The sequence below is a fragment of the Pseudorasbora parva genome, chromosome 15, assembly GCF_024679245.1.
Source record: "Pseudorasbora parva isolate DD20220531a chromosome 15, ASM2467924v1, whole genome shotgun sequence".
NCBI lineage: Eukaryota > Metazoa > Chordata > Actinopteri > Cypriniformes > Gobionidae > Pseudorasbora > Pseudorasbora parva.
Window position 1 is genome coordinate 44,621,944 of NC_090186.1, and position 15,753 is coordinate 44,637,696.

The window sequence follows — 15,753 nt, forward strand, 5'->3', positions numbered from 1 at the left end:
GTGAACTGACAGGAGCTGAAGCTCATTAAATATGCAAATATTATCCAATCATAGCTGTGGGCGTTTACTTCCAAGTCTCCAGTGACACACTCATCAGAACCCAGCGTTCAGGAGAGAGCCTCAAAACCAGTGCAGAAAATAGCCTATTACTGATCAGTTATGATGTAAAATGTAATGTAAAAACCACACAAACGTCATTAATTGACCTCAGACGGTATAAAAAAAATAAAAAAAGCCAGTTCATGACACCTTTAAATCATGACAGCAGTTTTCTTTTTAAAGACGGTTTGTGGTGACAAGCTAAATCTGGCCCATAGAGTATACTACTAGCCTAGAAATCTAGACACACCCTAGCGGCAGCAAATCTAATCTGCCGCGAGTGTCGTCTAGCAACTCTCAAAACACTTCTGAGCTGTATTCCCCTAACTCTTGCCGGACCAATCACATCGTGTATAGAGTCGGTGGGCGGGGCCATAATGACGACGGCCGAGTTGCGTTTGCGTGCTTCTAGTAAACACAGAAACTGGCGAACGGTGGCGGTCTTTCGAATCAGCTCTGACCGCGACTCTGGACGGGATAGTTCACCCTGAAATGAAATTTAAGCCATCTTTAACTCACCCTGCTGTTGATTCAGTGCCCGATGTCCTTCAATCCCTTTCGGACGTCAAAAGCGGTAATTTTAAAAATAGTCCTGCACGCGCTCCTTCCTATAATGGCAGTGGATAGTGACCATGGTAAAACATAACAAAAATGATACAAAAGTATGATACAGTGAGACGCGCGCCGTATATGGACAGTGTCCAGGAGGCATATTATAAGGATTTGAGAGAAATAAACTATTATTCCATCCAAACAACCTGTAACAACTCGTACAAACCGTCAGCATGCGCGGCGCTCATGCTCACGAACTGTTGTCATGGCACCCAAAATAAACACACATGCAACATTTTGAGAAACTAGGTTTAAAAGAAAAAAACGCCACTCTCGTCTTTACTATAGACCCTTTTACAGCCCACGTGATCAAAGAGTTGTGCGCGCATTTTGGCAACGGAAGTGGTGTTGTTCCCTAGTGGTTCTAACGTGTGAGCAACTCCGAAAGTTTATCAAAACGGTTTCCCAGCATCAAAATGTATTCCCAGCATCTGGCTGTTGCGTTTTTGGTTGCTCTAATCGCTATTCCACCAATGGGCTTAAGTTTTATAGAATTCTGACAGGATCACGGCCGTTTCAGAAGAACTGGCGGTACGCAGGCGATTAAATGCATTGATTGGAACGAAGACATAAAAATGCTCGCATAAAAAAAAATCATTTGTAAAACATTTACTGCACTTGAAACTTAATTATTTATAATAAACCTCCCAACATTGGCTGCCACTGGTGTGTATAATGTACCCCCCACCCCCAGATTATCATATCAATAATCACAGTACTTATCAACTTCATTTGTAATGATTTTATTAATAGTTTAATTGCAAAATAACCATCTGAGAAATGTATGCAAGCAACATAGTTGCTATTAAAGTACTAACGTTATAGCATTACAAAATTAAACTTTAAACAGAAGTGTCGACACGAATCAATAACATAAAATGTAAGGAAAATGATAAATGTATGTCTGTGTGAAGGATAAGAATAAATGTAGAAAATTGTATTGGACATTCTGTACATGCCCACAGACAACGCATTCATAAGCATCCAGTGATTTATATGCTTGTCTCGGGTGTACACGCTCGGTTTCTCAACTAAATACGTATATATCCGACCACTAAGTTATATCTGGCCATCTGCTAACGTCTTCTCTCCACTCCACTATAGTTCGCGGATCTGGTAGCCGAATACCATTTGATAAAGTCAACTTTTTAAAATAACTTTCTCGGTTTGTGTTGCTTAATCCGCTCACGTAGCTTGACATGCTGCTGATTCTCGCCAAAGTTTGTTGCCAAAATGCGCGCGCATACGTTGCTACGTCATCATTGTATACAAACAGTAAAAGGGTCTATAAGGTATATGATAAGAAATATTACAATACTAATAATAAAACCTACTGAAGTGAATATTGTGTACCGGTTGTCATGACAACAGTGCGTGAGCATGAGCGCCGCGCTGGTCATTACAGGAACGCGCGTGCACAGAGTAACGGCTGAGCTCAGTGTTTGGACGGAATAGTTTATTTCTCCCAAATCCTTATAATATGCCTCCTGGACACTGTCCATATACGGCGCGCGTCTCACTGTATCATACTTTTGTATCATTTTTGTTATGTTTTACCATGGTCACTATCCACTGTCATTATAGGAAGGAGCGCGTGCAGGACTATTTTTAAAATTACCGCTTTTGACGTCCGAAAGGGATTGAAGGACATAGGGCACTGAATCAACAGCAGGGTGAGTTAAAGATGGCTTAAATTTCATTTCAGGGTGAACTATCCCTTTAAGGTTTTCTCTAAGAAAAGAACGGCACTGAAGTCATTCTGAAGAAGGGAAGATGTGTTCAGAGTTTAGCCGACCGGATACGGCGAATGTTTAATCTGTCAGCGAGCTCTGCTTCACCGTCGTTGCTCTGGTTGGTGTAGCGCTATCCTATCGCGTGCAGAGGGAGTTTGACAGACAGCCGTTTATCCGACCCTCGGTTTGAGCCGCCAATGGTGAGTTTCCAGACCAAACATCTTGATGTGGGTCTGGCTTGTCATGCTTGTATACTACGGCATTTGGGACCCAAATGTTGAGGTAATAAAGAGGAAGTGTCTCTTACAGCGTATGGGTGGTTTGGGCATCATGGTGGAGATATCCTGGGACCAGTGCAGAGGAACCGAACCTCTGACCTGAACGCAGGAGGAGAAGCTGCCCGCAGTGAGAGACATGACGGAGGCGTCGTGGATAATCTGCTCCGTCTCCACCTCATTCGCCACATCGCCCTAAAGACAGAAATGAAGGAGAGGTGATCTAATTAAAGGGTTAGTTCAGCCAAAAAAGAAATGTGTGTCATTAACTCCTCTCCCTAATGTCGCTCCACACCCGTCAGACCTCCGTTCATCTTCACACACAGTTTAAGATATTTTATATTTAGTCAGAGAGCGTATGCAAGTGTATGCACACTATACTGTCCATGTCCAGAAAGGGAATAAAAACATCATCACAGTAGTCCATATGAGACATCAGTGGGTTAATTAGAGTCTCTTGAAGCATCCAAAATACATTTGGGTCCAAAAATAACAAAAACTACGACTTTATTCAGCATTGGCTTCTCTTCCGCGTTTGTGTTTAATCCTCAAATAAAGATTCAAACGGTTATGAATCAGTGAATCGATTCATGATTCGGATCGCCAATGTCTCGTGATTTCAGCAGTTTGACAAGCGATCTGAATCATGAATCGATTCGCTGAATCATAACCGTTTGAATCTTTATTTGAGGATTGAACACAATCCCGGAAGAGAAGCCAATGCTGAATAAAGTCGTAGTTTTTGTTATTTTTGGACCCAAATGTATTTTGGATGCTTCAAGAGACTCTAATTAACCCACTGATGTCTCATATGGACTACTGTGATGATGTTTTTATTCCCTTTCTGGACATGGACAGTATAGTGTGCATACACTTGCATACGCTCTCGGACTAAATATAAAATATCTTAAAGGGATCCCCTGGTGTTGAGACTTGTATGGCTTAATATAACATAAATGATGTCTCTTACTGAATTATGTAGTAGAAAACCCATGAAAGATCTACGTTATTTTAAAAATCGATTTTATATTTGGACCATGGGCGGCGCCATTTTGTTTGCGTTCTAGGTTGATGACGTAGAGTGGTTGAACTCCTCAATCAGCTGGCGTTACCCGTAGCTATTTTTACCACAACGCAACTCGAAAATTGTTTCAGAGTTAAACAAAACCAATGAATTCCTTTGTAATTATACTTAAAACACACTCAAACATACATGTGCACACAAACTCACCTACACAAGTCACAAACAGATCGGCGGGCACGCACACGACAGGCTCTGTCTCAATCGAGATGTTGGGCTGCTCAGTCTCCACGACAGGGGCTGAATCTGAAATCGACCCTATACCCTTAAATAGGGCATTATTTGAAGGGACGGCCATTTGTAGTGTTGTCCGACACCATAGTGGACATGTTCGAGTGCAGTCATTCAGTCTCACGTTCCACCGCAATAACGAGTGTACAGCCGATTTACAAACAGCTGTCCGACTTCACGCACTCAAACATACATGTGCACACAAACTCTCTCTCTCACACAGACTCACACACACCCCAACAGATCGGCGCGAACACACACACACACACACCCCAACAGATCGGCGCGAACACACACACACCCCAACAGATCGGCGCGAACACACACACACACACACGCACGCACTGCGCGCGCATACATAACCCTCAATCTATTCCCTGTGTTGATATCCTGTTCAACACATCCTGTTCCCTAGATAGACTGTTGATAGAAGATTAACTATAATGCCTAATGTGACCAGCAGAGGGAAATATCTAGGTAGGACGATGGGATAAAGTAACGTGAGGAAGAGAGGCAGGATGTTTTGGTGATGATGCATGCGATTGAGACAGAGCAGTCAGGTGTGTGTGTGCGCGCCCGCCGATCTGTTTGTGACTTGTGTAGGTGAGTTTGTGTGCACATGTATGTTTGAGTGTGTTTTAAGTACAATTACAAAGCAATTCATTTGTTTTGTTTAACTCTGAAACAATTTTCGAGTTGCGTTGTGGTAAAAATAGCAACGGGTAACGCCAGCTGATTGAGGAGTTCAACCACTCTACGTCATCAACCTAGAACGCAAACAAAATGGCGCCGCCCATGGTCCAAATATAAAATCGATTTTTAAAATAACGTAGATCTTTCATGGGTTTTCTACTACATAATTCAGTAAGAGACATCATTTATGTTATATTAAGCCATACAAGTCTCAACACCATGGGATCCCTTTAAACTGTGTGTGAAGATGAACGGAGGTCTTACGGGTGTGGAGCGACATTAGGGAGAGGAGTTTTTAAATTGTTTTAATTTTTTTACATTTACATTTACGCATTTGGCAGACGCTTTTATCCAAAGCAACTCACATTGCATTTTTATGGAACACATTTTCCATTTTTGTCCATTTTTGTTCTTGCTTTCCCAGGGAATCGAACCCATGACCTTGGCGTTGCTAGTGCCACGCTCTACTGGTTGAGCTACAGGAAAGCCTTTTAATCTAGAGTCGAGCTTAATCTTTAAGCCTTTTACCTTTTAATCTAGAAAAATTAAATCTAATACCCCTGATTCCTCTCATCATGGTGATCACATTCAACATTTTACATTAAGACTCCACCCATTACAGTAGTGGCCATTTTGAAAAGTACAGTATTCATTTTTTTCCGCTATTTCCCCTTCAAATTTTGTCAAATTTTTACAAAAATTGGCACAGATGATCTTTAGACTGAGCAAAGAAATGGTCAATTGAAATGAAACTCGATAGGCTTCATCAACACCATGATCTGAGGGCTCATGCCAAAGTTGGGAATAGCGCCACCAACAGGTCAATTAGATATGAAAAATGGCTATTTTTGCTCATAACTTCTGAACAGTTTTTCAGAAAATCATGATCTTGGTGTCTCTCTGGATTGAAAAGCCGAATCCATGGATACTGATTTTGCCACGATTAGATAAATCACCAGTCCACCATTTTAAAATCTGTCATAAATTGCAATATCTTTCAAACTATTTGGGATTTCGACACAACATTTGGTTGGGTTCATTGACAGCATGACCTGAAGGTACCTGAGAAGTTTAACACCTAGTGTTCCAGAGACAGAAGTTACTAAACTCATTACTAAACTTGAAAAGTGTAGTTTATAGCATTGAAGAGTCTGATTCATTTATTTGAAAGGTTCACCGGTTCAAAGAAAAAGATACAAATATATCCAAATACTCAGTATTCAGGTTTTATTCACCTACAATAGGGTGTTTTATTGGACACTCTATTCATTTCTAATGTTGCCATGTGATATTTATTAATAAAAATTAAAATTATATATATAAAAATTAAAATAAAACATTTTGGGGCATGAGAAAGCTCTGTATTAAATGATAAATATTCTAATTATATTTATACAAACGTACTGTCTCTTTAAATAGCTACTTAAATCACGGTTAAATGATGAGTAGTTTTAAAGCATCTCCACCATCATAAGGCATTACAGCGTTAAAATCACAGAGAGCTTTGTGAGGCTTTAATGGCTGACAGCTTTAGAGCAAACGAACATTACATAATCACACCTGAACACACAGAGATAAACACACAAGAGCAGCACAAAGCAGAACCAGAGCTAAAGCTCGCACGTGACAAACGTACTAATCAAGAGCACATGGGGACAGCATACGCATCGGTCTGTCACGGGTATATGGAAGCAAATAAGAGACTTATATACTTGAAATTTATATCACACTGCAAAAAATGCTTTTCTTACTTAGTATTTTTGTCTGGTTTTTAGTCAAAATATCGACAAATTCTTACATTAAGAAACATTTACTGGACAAGTACAAATTATTGTCTTGTTTTGGGCAAAAATAACTCAAAATGAAGAGAGTTTTTGCTTAAAATAAGATAAATAATCTGCCAATGGGGTGAGGAAAATAATCTTGTTTTCTGTTTGAATTAAGATTATTTTTCTCACCCCATTTGGCAGATTATTGATCTTATTTTAAGCAAAAACTCTCTTCATTTTGAGTTATTTTTCCCAAAACAAGACAATTACTTTTGCTTGTCTAGTAAATACTTCTTGTTTTAAGAATTTTTAGATGTTTGGACTAGAAACAAGACAAAAATACTGAGGAAGAAGAGCAATTTTGCAGTGCAAATGGGTCATCCCTTGTCTCTTAGTGAGTCACGGCTGTGTTTTGTGTGTAACGAGCAATAAATCAGAGTCTCATCTCCCTTTCCCTTTAAAAGCCAATTGTGCTCGCACCATGGAGGATTCACTATTGACATGAGGAATACAGACACCGGTCAGTTTAAAAATGTGTGTATACATGTGTGTGTAAAATACAAAAAAATACATGTAAAATGTAAAACACGTGTTTATTGCCAAGATTGGTTAGCAAATTTCATTCAACATTACTGCAAATACGCCACTCTGATACATGCACTGACTTAGGCTGCATGCACACTGCAGGTCTTGATGCACAATTCAGATTTGGTGACTATATCCGATTTTTTTGACGACCCGCTTACATCGTGTTTTAAAAGCGACCCGTATGCGATATTTGCATATACACTGGCGAAACAGCCCCAGACGCTCTTAACCGGAAAAGGAAGTAAAACGGCACGATATGCAATAGATGCAGACAAAATGATTAATCAATGTTTTGCTGTCTGCACTTTTCCACACATCTCTAAAGGTCAGAAAAACATTTCTCTCGTAAGAGCGGAGAAAAAGAGCAGAGCCCTTGACAGGGTTGCCAGGTTTTCACAACAAAACCTGCCCAATTGCAACTCTAAACTGTGCTAAAGTAGCCCAATTCTGCAGGAAAACCACAGACTTGGCAACACTGGCCGTCGATCGCAGTTCGTGTCCTCATTCGCCTCCGTCCTTTTCTCAGTGACGTCCGACTCGCATTTACTGGGGGATATCCGACTGGACCGCTTACATGGCAGACGCAAACGCACGTTTCCGAATCATATCTGATTTTTTTCCCACATATGAGTGAGGCCTGAATCCGATCTGAGGATATCGGAGCTCAAGCGTTTTTTTTTCTTTTTTTTTCTGCTTACACGTTCACATGTCAAATCAGATCTGTGCCACATGAGAGGAAAAAAATCAGAATTGGGTCACTTGAACAATGCAGTGTAAATGGGCTTATATGACATGTAGGCATTTTCATCTTTATGTACACAACAGTAATTGGAACCACTTTATATTAGGTGGCCTTTAGGGTTAGTTCACCCAAAAATGAAGATTATTTCATTAATTCCTCCCCCTCATGTCGTCGGACACCTGTAAGACCTTCGTTCATCTTCAGAACACAGATGAAGATATTTTAGTGTAAAGCTGAGAAAGGCTTCAGATAGGCCTCCATTGGCCTTCAGTCCATTCCCACTCACAAGACCCATAAAGGCCCTAAACACATCGACACACAGCCCATCTCACTACAGCGGCTGCACAATCACTTTACAACGAGACGAGAATAGTTATTGTGCACAAAAATCTAAATAACGACTTTATCCGCCGAGTTCTTGTCTTCCGTGTCGGTCTCGCTCCTCCTCTTCTGGGTCATGAACGGCGGATCTGCGTCATATTCTCACGCATGCATCGAGTTCACGGCAATAACTCGGCAGATAAAGTCGTTATTTAGATTTTTGTGCGCACAATAACTATTCTCGTTGCACTGTAACATTATTGTGCAGCCGCTGTAGTGAGATGGGCTGTGTGTCGATGTGTTTAGGGCCTTTATGGGTCTTGTGAGTGGGAATGGACTGAATGCCAATGGAGGCCTATCTGAAGCCTTTCTCAGCTTTACACTAAAATATCTTCATCTGTGTTCTGAAGATGAACGAAGGTCTGACGGGTGTCCGACGGCATGAGGGAGAGGAATTAATGACAGAATGTTCATTTTTGGGTGAACTAACCCTTTAGCTACTATGTACTAACATTGTAATTAATCATTTGATATAATGCACTTATTGTGTGCATGTTTTTACACTGTACTTACATTTTAAAAATTACCTGCATGTAATTACATCTGTTATTAATTTCTGTAGTTACGTTTGTAATTACACCGTTGGCACTTCCCTTACACCCTACCCTTAAACTGACACACACCTGTCCCTAACTCTACTCGTATCCACCTCAATATCAGCAAAAATGCTTCGCAATACAATTTGAACACAGGAAGTGCATTGTACTTAAGGCCACCTAATATAAAGTGGGGCCCAATAATCTTCTACATTGTAGTCCTTTTATTTTTAATATTATAAATAATATATTTCGCTTCCATACAGGTGCGCACCTCACAGTTTGCTCCTCGCTTGAGGAATCGCGTCCCAGCGAAGCGACTGGAGCGCCGGGCGATCAGCGTCACGTAAACCGGCCGACCGTAGATCAACAACTCTGAAAAAAAGAGTTTAAGGAAGAACAACAGAAAATACATCTCCAACACGGCAAAAAATGCTTTTCTTACTCAGTATTTTTGTCTTGGTTCTAGTCCAAACATCTAAAAATTCTTAAAACAAGAAGTATTTACTAGACAAGCAAAAGTAATTGTCTTGTTTTGGGGAAAAATAACTCAAAATGAAGAGAGTTTTTGCTTAAAATAAGATAAATAATCTGCCAATGGGGTGAGAAAAATAATCTTAATTCAAACAGAAAACAAGATTATTTTTCTCACCCCATTGGCAGATTATTTATCTTATTTTAAGCAAAAACTCTCTTCATTTTGAGTTATTTTCCCCAAAACAAGACGATAATTTGTACTTGTCTAGTAAATGTTTCTTAATGTAAGAATTTGTAGATATTTTGACTAGAAACAAGACAAAAATACTGAGGAAGAAGAGCATTTTCTGCAGTGTATTGATGTGATATGCCCTGCTGTATTATTATTATTGTTATTTCTTATTTTATATGCCGTATTGCATTATACGTATGAACACGTATATCTAAAAGATTGTAAGATATGGCTTATAAGGCTGTATGTGCTGTTGTGAGATACAAGTACCACTGTGTTGTGTTATTGTAATAATTTTTTTTAATGTATGGACAAATCATTAGATATCAACTTGATGCAGATGTTTCTTTAAAATAATTAATTAAGCACACTATTGTTCAAAAGTTTGGTGTCTTTGAAAGAAGCCTTTTAAGATCGCCACAGTTGCATTTATTTGATTAAAAATACTGTAAAATGTGTAAAGTAAGATGTGAATATATAGTAAAGTGTGATTTATTCCTGTGTTCAAAGCTGAATTTATCATCATTACTCCAGTCTTCAGAGTCACATGATCCTTAATCATTCTAATATTATTATCATTTATGATTTTGTGGATACATTATATTTTTCATGATTCTTTGAAGAATAGAAAATTCAAAAGAATAGCATTTATTTGAGATTTTTGTAACATTATAAATGTCTTTACTGTTACTTTTATTCAGCATTAAACAGTATTCTTTCATTAAGAAAGCAAAACTCTTAAAATCTGTAAAACTACTTTCTTCCATCTTAAAAATATATTTAAATTACGGCCCATGCTCTCAATAAATATATTTGTGTCGATGAACTCGCTGACCGCTCATTCAGGCTCACAGCGGAGGAGCCATCACAAACACACAAGCAATCAACAGCGCCAGACTCTCTCCGGATGATTGCTTCTCTCTTTGGGTTTCTTCGGCTTGTTTTTTAGCTGTTTTGTTCAGTTTTGACTCTCCTGAAGTTTCGGGGAAAAACAGGTCACATCGAGATGTGAAATAGGTAAACGAGCGGATCAAAACCAGTCCAACCGCAGGGAGCGGAGCCCATAAACCCTCTAACCTGGAAGCCATGAAGCGGCTGTCAGCTGGATTTTACACCAGGAAATAATGTAATAAAAATTATATATATATATATAATAGATCAGGAGGGTCAAAGCAGAACAAAACAGCTACAAAACAAGGTAAACAAGCACAAAGAGAAATAATCATCCTGAGAATATAAATAATAATAATAGATTTTTATTTATGATGCACTTTTTATTCCGAAGAATATATATATGTGTGTGTGTTTTGTTTTGTTTTCTAGCTAAATAAAGGTCAAACTTTTTTCATATATATTTTTTCATACATTTCATATATATATATAAAGTTTTATTTTAAAAAAAGGTACCTGTATTTAGCCAGGGGAAGAAAAATATGATAAATACTTATATTATATATATATATATAGTATATTTTTATGTTTAAATTTCATTGTCCATATGATTTATATAAATCTCAAAAGTGTATACAATGAAAAACTAAATAACTTAATTAAAAGCTATTACATTTCATTAAATTACATTAAAAAGTATAAAGTAAAAAGTTTAAGCTGAATTTAACATAGGAAATTTTTTTATATGATATAATATAATAAATAAATATGTTTTATCTGTATTCTGCAGCAGGAAATAAAAAGTAGCTTAACTATATTTTGCAGAAGAGTAGAAAACAATATTAATAAAATAAAGGAAATAAATAAGAATAGGGTAAAGGTGGCTTTTATCTCTATTTTGCAGCAAAAAATAATATACAATCAAATTAAAATAGATTTAAATTATTTTGCATAAGGATATATAATAAAAACAAACACTTAAAAAATGAAAAATATTACATTTAATTAAATGACAGAAAACTAAAATAAAAACTTGCATTAAAAAGTAGGTTTTAAATGTATTTTGCAACAAGCAATAAAATAAAATATGTATATTTTAACTGTATTTTGTTAAAGGATATAAAAAATGGGGAGGGGGGTTACATTTAAAAGTAAGTTTTAGCAGAACTTTGCATCATGTTATGTGGAAAGCAGCGGTAAAACTAGATTGCTCTCATGATAAATCAGCTGATGTTATGTTAAGCTGACTAAAAAACTAAACATTTAGCACTTCTGGAATTAAACATACACACACACACACACACACACACACACACACACACACACACACACACACACACACACACAGTATATAAGAGGATACTGGATTGGCCGCAGAATCCGTGAATGATGTACAGCAGCCAATCAGGATGCACGATGTCCTTCACCTTCTCCAGCAGACGGACGTTCCACACATACTTAGCGTAAGGTTCGTAACTGAAGCCGTGAACGACTGAAACAAACACCTCAGTTAACACCTCACACACACACTCTCACTCACACACACTGACACACACACACACACACACACTCACACACACACACACACACACTGACACACACTGACACACACACACACAGCCCCTAAACCTACCCATCACAGGAAACATTCTGCATTTTTACTTTCTCAAAAAAACTCCTTCTGTGTGATTTATAAGATGTTTTCCTCAGGGGGACCTAAAAATGTCCCCACAAGGACAAGGATTTCGGATATTGCCATCTTTGTGGGGACATTTTGTCCCCATAACGTAGGGATTACCAGGTCACACACACACACACACACACACACACACACACACACACACACACACACACACACTCAAACACACACTCACACACACACTCACACATACAGACTCGCACTCAATCTCAAACACACACACACACTCTCACAATACAACACTAACAACTCACACACACTCACACTCAAACACGCACTCGCACTCACTCAAACACACACTCAAACACACACTCAAACACACATTCACTCTCACAATACAACACTAACAACTCACACACAGTCAAACTCAAACTCACACACACACACCTTGCGTGGGAAGCCCCTCCTCCTCAAAGATGTCAAAGCTGTCCTGCCTGCCTCCGGTGTGGAGATCCTCGACCTCGGGGGGGTCAAAGGGCATCTGCAGCAGGGTCAGGTTATACTGCAGAGAGTGGCTTAGGTCGTAGCTGTAACTAAAGGTCACAGGGTCAAGGGGTCACTCACGGGCTAAAAATAATCTCGTCTCATTATCATTGAAGGATAAGTTCACCCAAAAATGACAATTCTCTCATTAATTACTTACCCAAAGCCCATCTCACTACAGCGGCTCTACAATCATTGATGAAGAGGCCAGAATAGAGTCTAACTAAATAACACTAAATAACGACTTATATAGTGATGGCCGATTTCAGAACAAAGATTCAAACCGTTATGAATCAGTGAATCGATTCATGATTCGGACCGTTATGAGTCAGTGAATCGATTCATGATTCGGATCGCCAAAGGTGATTTCAGCAGTTTGACACGCGATCCGAATCATGAATCGATTCACTGACTCATAACGGTTCGAATCTTTATTTTGAAATCGGCCATCACTATTTTTATTTTTTTATTAGGGACAGTGTGTGTTAATGAACAGACATGATTATACATGAATGTAAACACACCGGATTGCAGCCAAAGGCTAATTTCCATCCGTTGTTCACAATATTGCACAATCCACTCGTTACATTACACTCACAACTCATTATTATAGTACAAATCGTAATTATTGCATATAATCTAAGTATACATGTGTACACAAGTACACACACAAGTAGTTATTTAGTTTTTTTGCGCACAAAAACTCTTCTGGTCTCTTCATAAGATTGTAGAGCCGCTGTAGTGAGATGGCTTTGGGTAAGTAATTAATGAGAGAATTTACATTTTTGGGTGAACTGTCCCTTTAAGCGTGCCTTGTTGCTAGGTGACAGCACGTTGCTTAGAGATGAAGTGCCCTGAATGAACTTCAGAGACGCATAAGTTCATCAGAGTTCATATGCAATTATTTCAGCTTCACACAAAAGCGCACCTGCTTTACAGACCTGAGATCAGCCTGAATTATGACATATAATAACACAGCATTAATGAACATGACGTGACAGGATTAATGCACAGCCAACATGACGGAAATTAAATGAGAAGCCGATCTCCGATTGATGAGGGAATTCGGTCAATGCTATACATTTAATGACCTCATTAATAATCATATACAGCACATTCAAAATCAGGGTCATTTTTTTAAATAATAGGCTCAGATCAATAAGGGTCAATGATATGATGCAGATTTTTGTGGAGTAATGGACATGTTTTCCACTAACTGGAATTAAGTCCTTTCATTATGACAAGAAAAGAAACAAAAAAAGGTCTAGAACTGAGAGCTTTAAAATTAATATTAAAATAAAATATAACATTTAGGATAATAATATATATTATAATATACGTAAAAGAAATTATGAAAAAATTATGACGTAAACTACAAAATGTAAGACAAATTTTACAATAGGGTGGGTTAGGGTTATAATAATATAAAATCAAATAAAAAAAATAAATCTAAAAGTAAATATTAAATAATACAAAACATAAAATAATATAACAAAAAATATATAAAACACAATACAAATCAAAAAAGAAAAAAGAAGAAATAAAATTTCTGAATATGAAATTATTAAAAAATAGAAAATAAATTAAATTATATATATATATATATATATATATAATAATAATATATATACACACACACACACACACACACACACACACACACACACACACACACACACACACACACACACACACACACAATAAAAATCATGTGGACAATGAAATTTAAATATAAAAATATAATACATTTTATATATATATATATATATATATATATATATATATATATATATATATATTTTTTTTTTTTTTTTTTTTTTTTTTTTTTTGTCCTCTCATTGATGAGGGTCTTATTAAAGTTAGAAAATCTTGGGGACATGATTTTTATTTTATTTATTTTTTATTTTTGTAAAAAAAAAAAAAAGTTTTTGTTTTTTTATTATTAAAAAATGTTTTACTAAATAAAAAATATGCTTTTCAAAATTGAAAATAATCATATCTGACATCCGTTCAATCAATGTGAAAGGAAAAAAACTTTTGTGTATTCTAACAACATTAGTTGAAAATTGTATAAAAGTCAAAAATACACACACACACACACACACACACACTTTAAAAGCAAAGCATATGAAAAATATTTTACATAAAATAATACGATAGAACCAGTGTTGTTCTTGCTTTATTGTAAATCTTTGTGTTAGCAATATTTTGCTTGTAAAGTGTGTAAGGGAGAGTTGCTCTGAATGTTAAGTGTTCAAACAGGCTTTAGGACTGCTGATGATTTATAATCTGATATAAATTCAGCTGCTTCTTTTCATAACTCAAAGTAACAGAGCGTTTTGTGAAGGAAACCTTACGGCGAGGACGAGTTAGGCCACATGAGATCTGAGGAACTCATCTCCAATGATCTGAGAAGTTATGCGAGGCCACGCCGTTATGATCATGAGGCGCTTTCAAAAGGGCTTTGGAGATAAACCACGAGGCGGTTTAGATCCGCAACACTCACCTGAAGTAGAAGTTACTGGACAGGTCCACATTCTGGAATATCCTCACGTATCTGAAACAGAAAACAGAACAAATACTCAAGAATCATCTGAATTTGTTCATGCTATAAAAATGAAATATCATTAAAAATGTTTTTAAAAACAAAAAACAGTAAAAATGATGAAATATTCCTCCAGTGTAGATCATCTGTTCTCTATGTGAATATATAAAGTGTGATTTATTCCTGTGATCAAAGCTGGATTGGATAATCAACACAGATTTACGATTATTATCAGTCATATTTGTGTGGAAACCGTGATAAATGTAATTTTTCATGATTCTTAACTGTCCCGTATACGGGACGCCTACGTTTACTTCACTATATTACTATTAAATCCTAATGTAATCATGACAAACTATGTATTGTTGGAAAGGTCTAACCCTCCTGAAGAGATGTGTGTCCATTGTTTTACGATAAAAATTACATGATGACAGTAAAATAGTAATTTATGACGAGAGTCCCCCTCAAACAAAAAAAAACTACATCATAACAGCAGTTGTAACCTTTAACTACTTTATAATGAAAATCTTTTCTTATCATCACAAAACACATAATTTCTTGACAAAACACACATCATTTGAAAGGTCTGAGTCTAAATGTTCCATATTTGGTGACTGTTTTTTGATGGAAGTGATATTTGGACAGTAATTTACAGGAAAATACATCAAATAAACAATCAATGAAGA

The 15,753-nt window shown here is 37.1% G+C and overlaps 1 protein-coding gene across 2 annotated transcripts in view; it reads right to left on the reverse strand.

Moving 5' to 3' along the window:
• The window catches only part of fig4a (FIG4 phosphoinositide 5-phosphatase a), a 130,912-nt gene that overhangs the window by 79,398 nt on the left and 35,761 nt on the right, over positions 1-15,753 (reverse strand). For both annotated transcript variants that reach the window (XM_067418332.1, XM_067418331.1), the window contains exons 6-10: positions 15,029-15,079; positions 12,427-12,572; positions 11,704-11,832; positions 9,015-9,115; positions 2,752-2,914 (exon numbers count right to left, since the gene is read on the reverse strand). In XM_067418332.1, the coding sequence (XP_067274433.1) occupies positions 2,752-2,914; positions 9,015-9,115; positions 11,704-11,832; positions 12,427-12,572; positions 15,029-15,079 (590 nt within the window). The remainder of the gene's footprint in view (positions 1-2,751; positions 2,915-9,014; positions 9,116-11,703; positions 11,833-12,426; positions 12,573-15,028; positions 15,080-15,753) is intronic.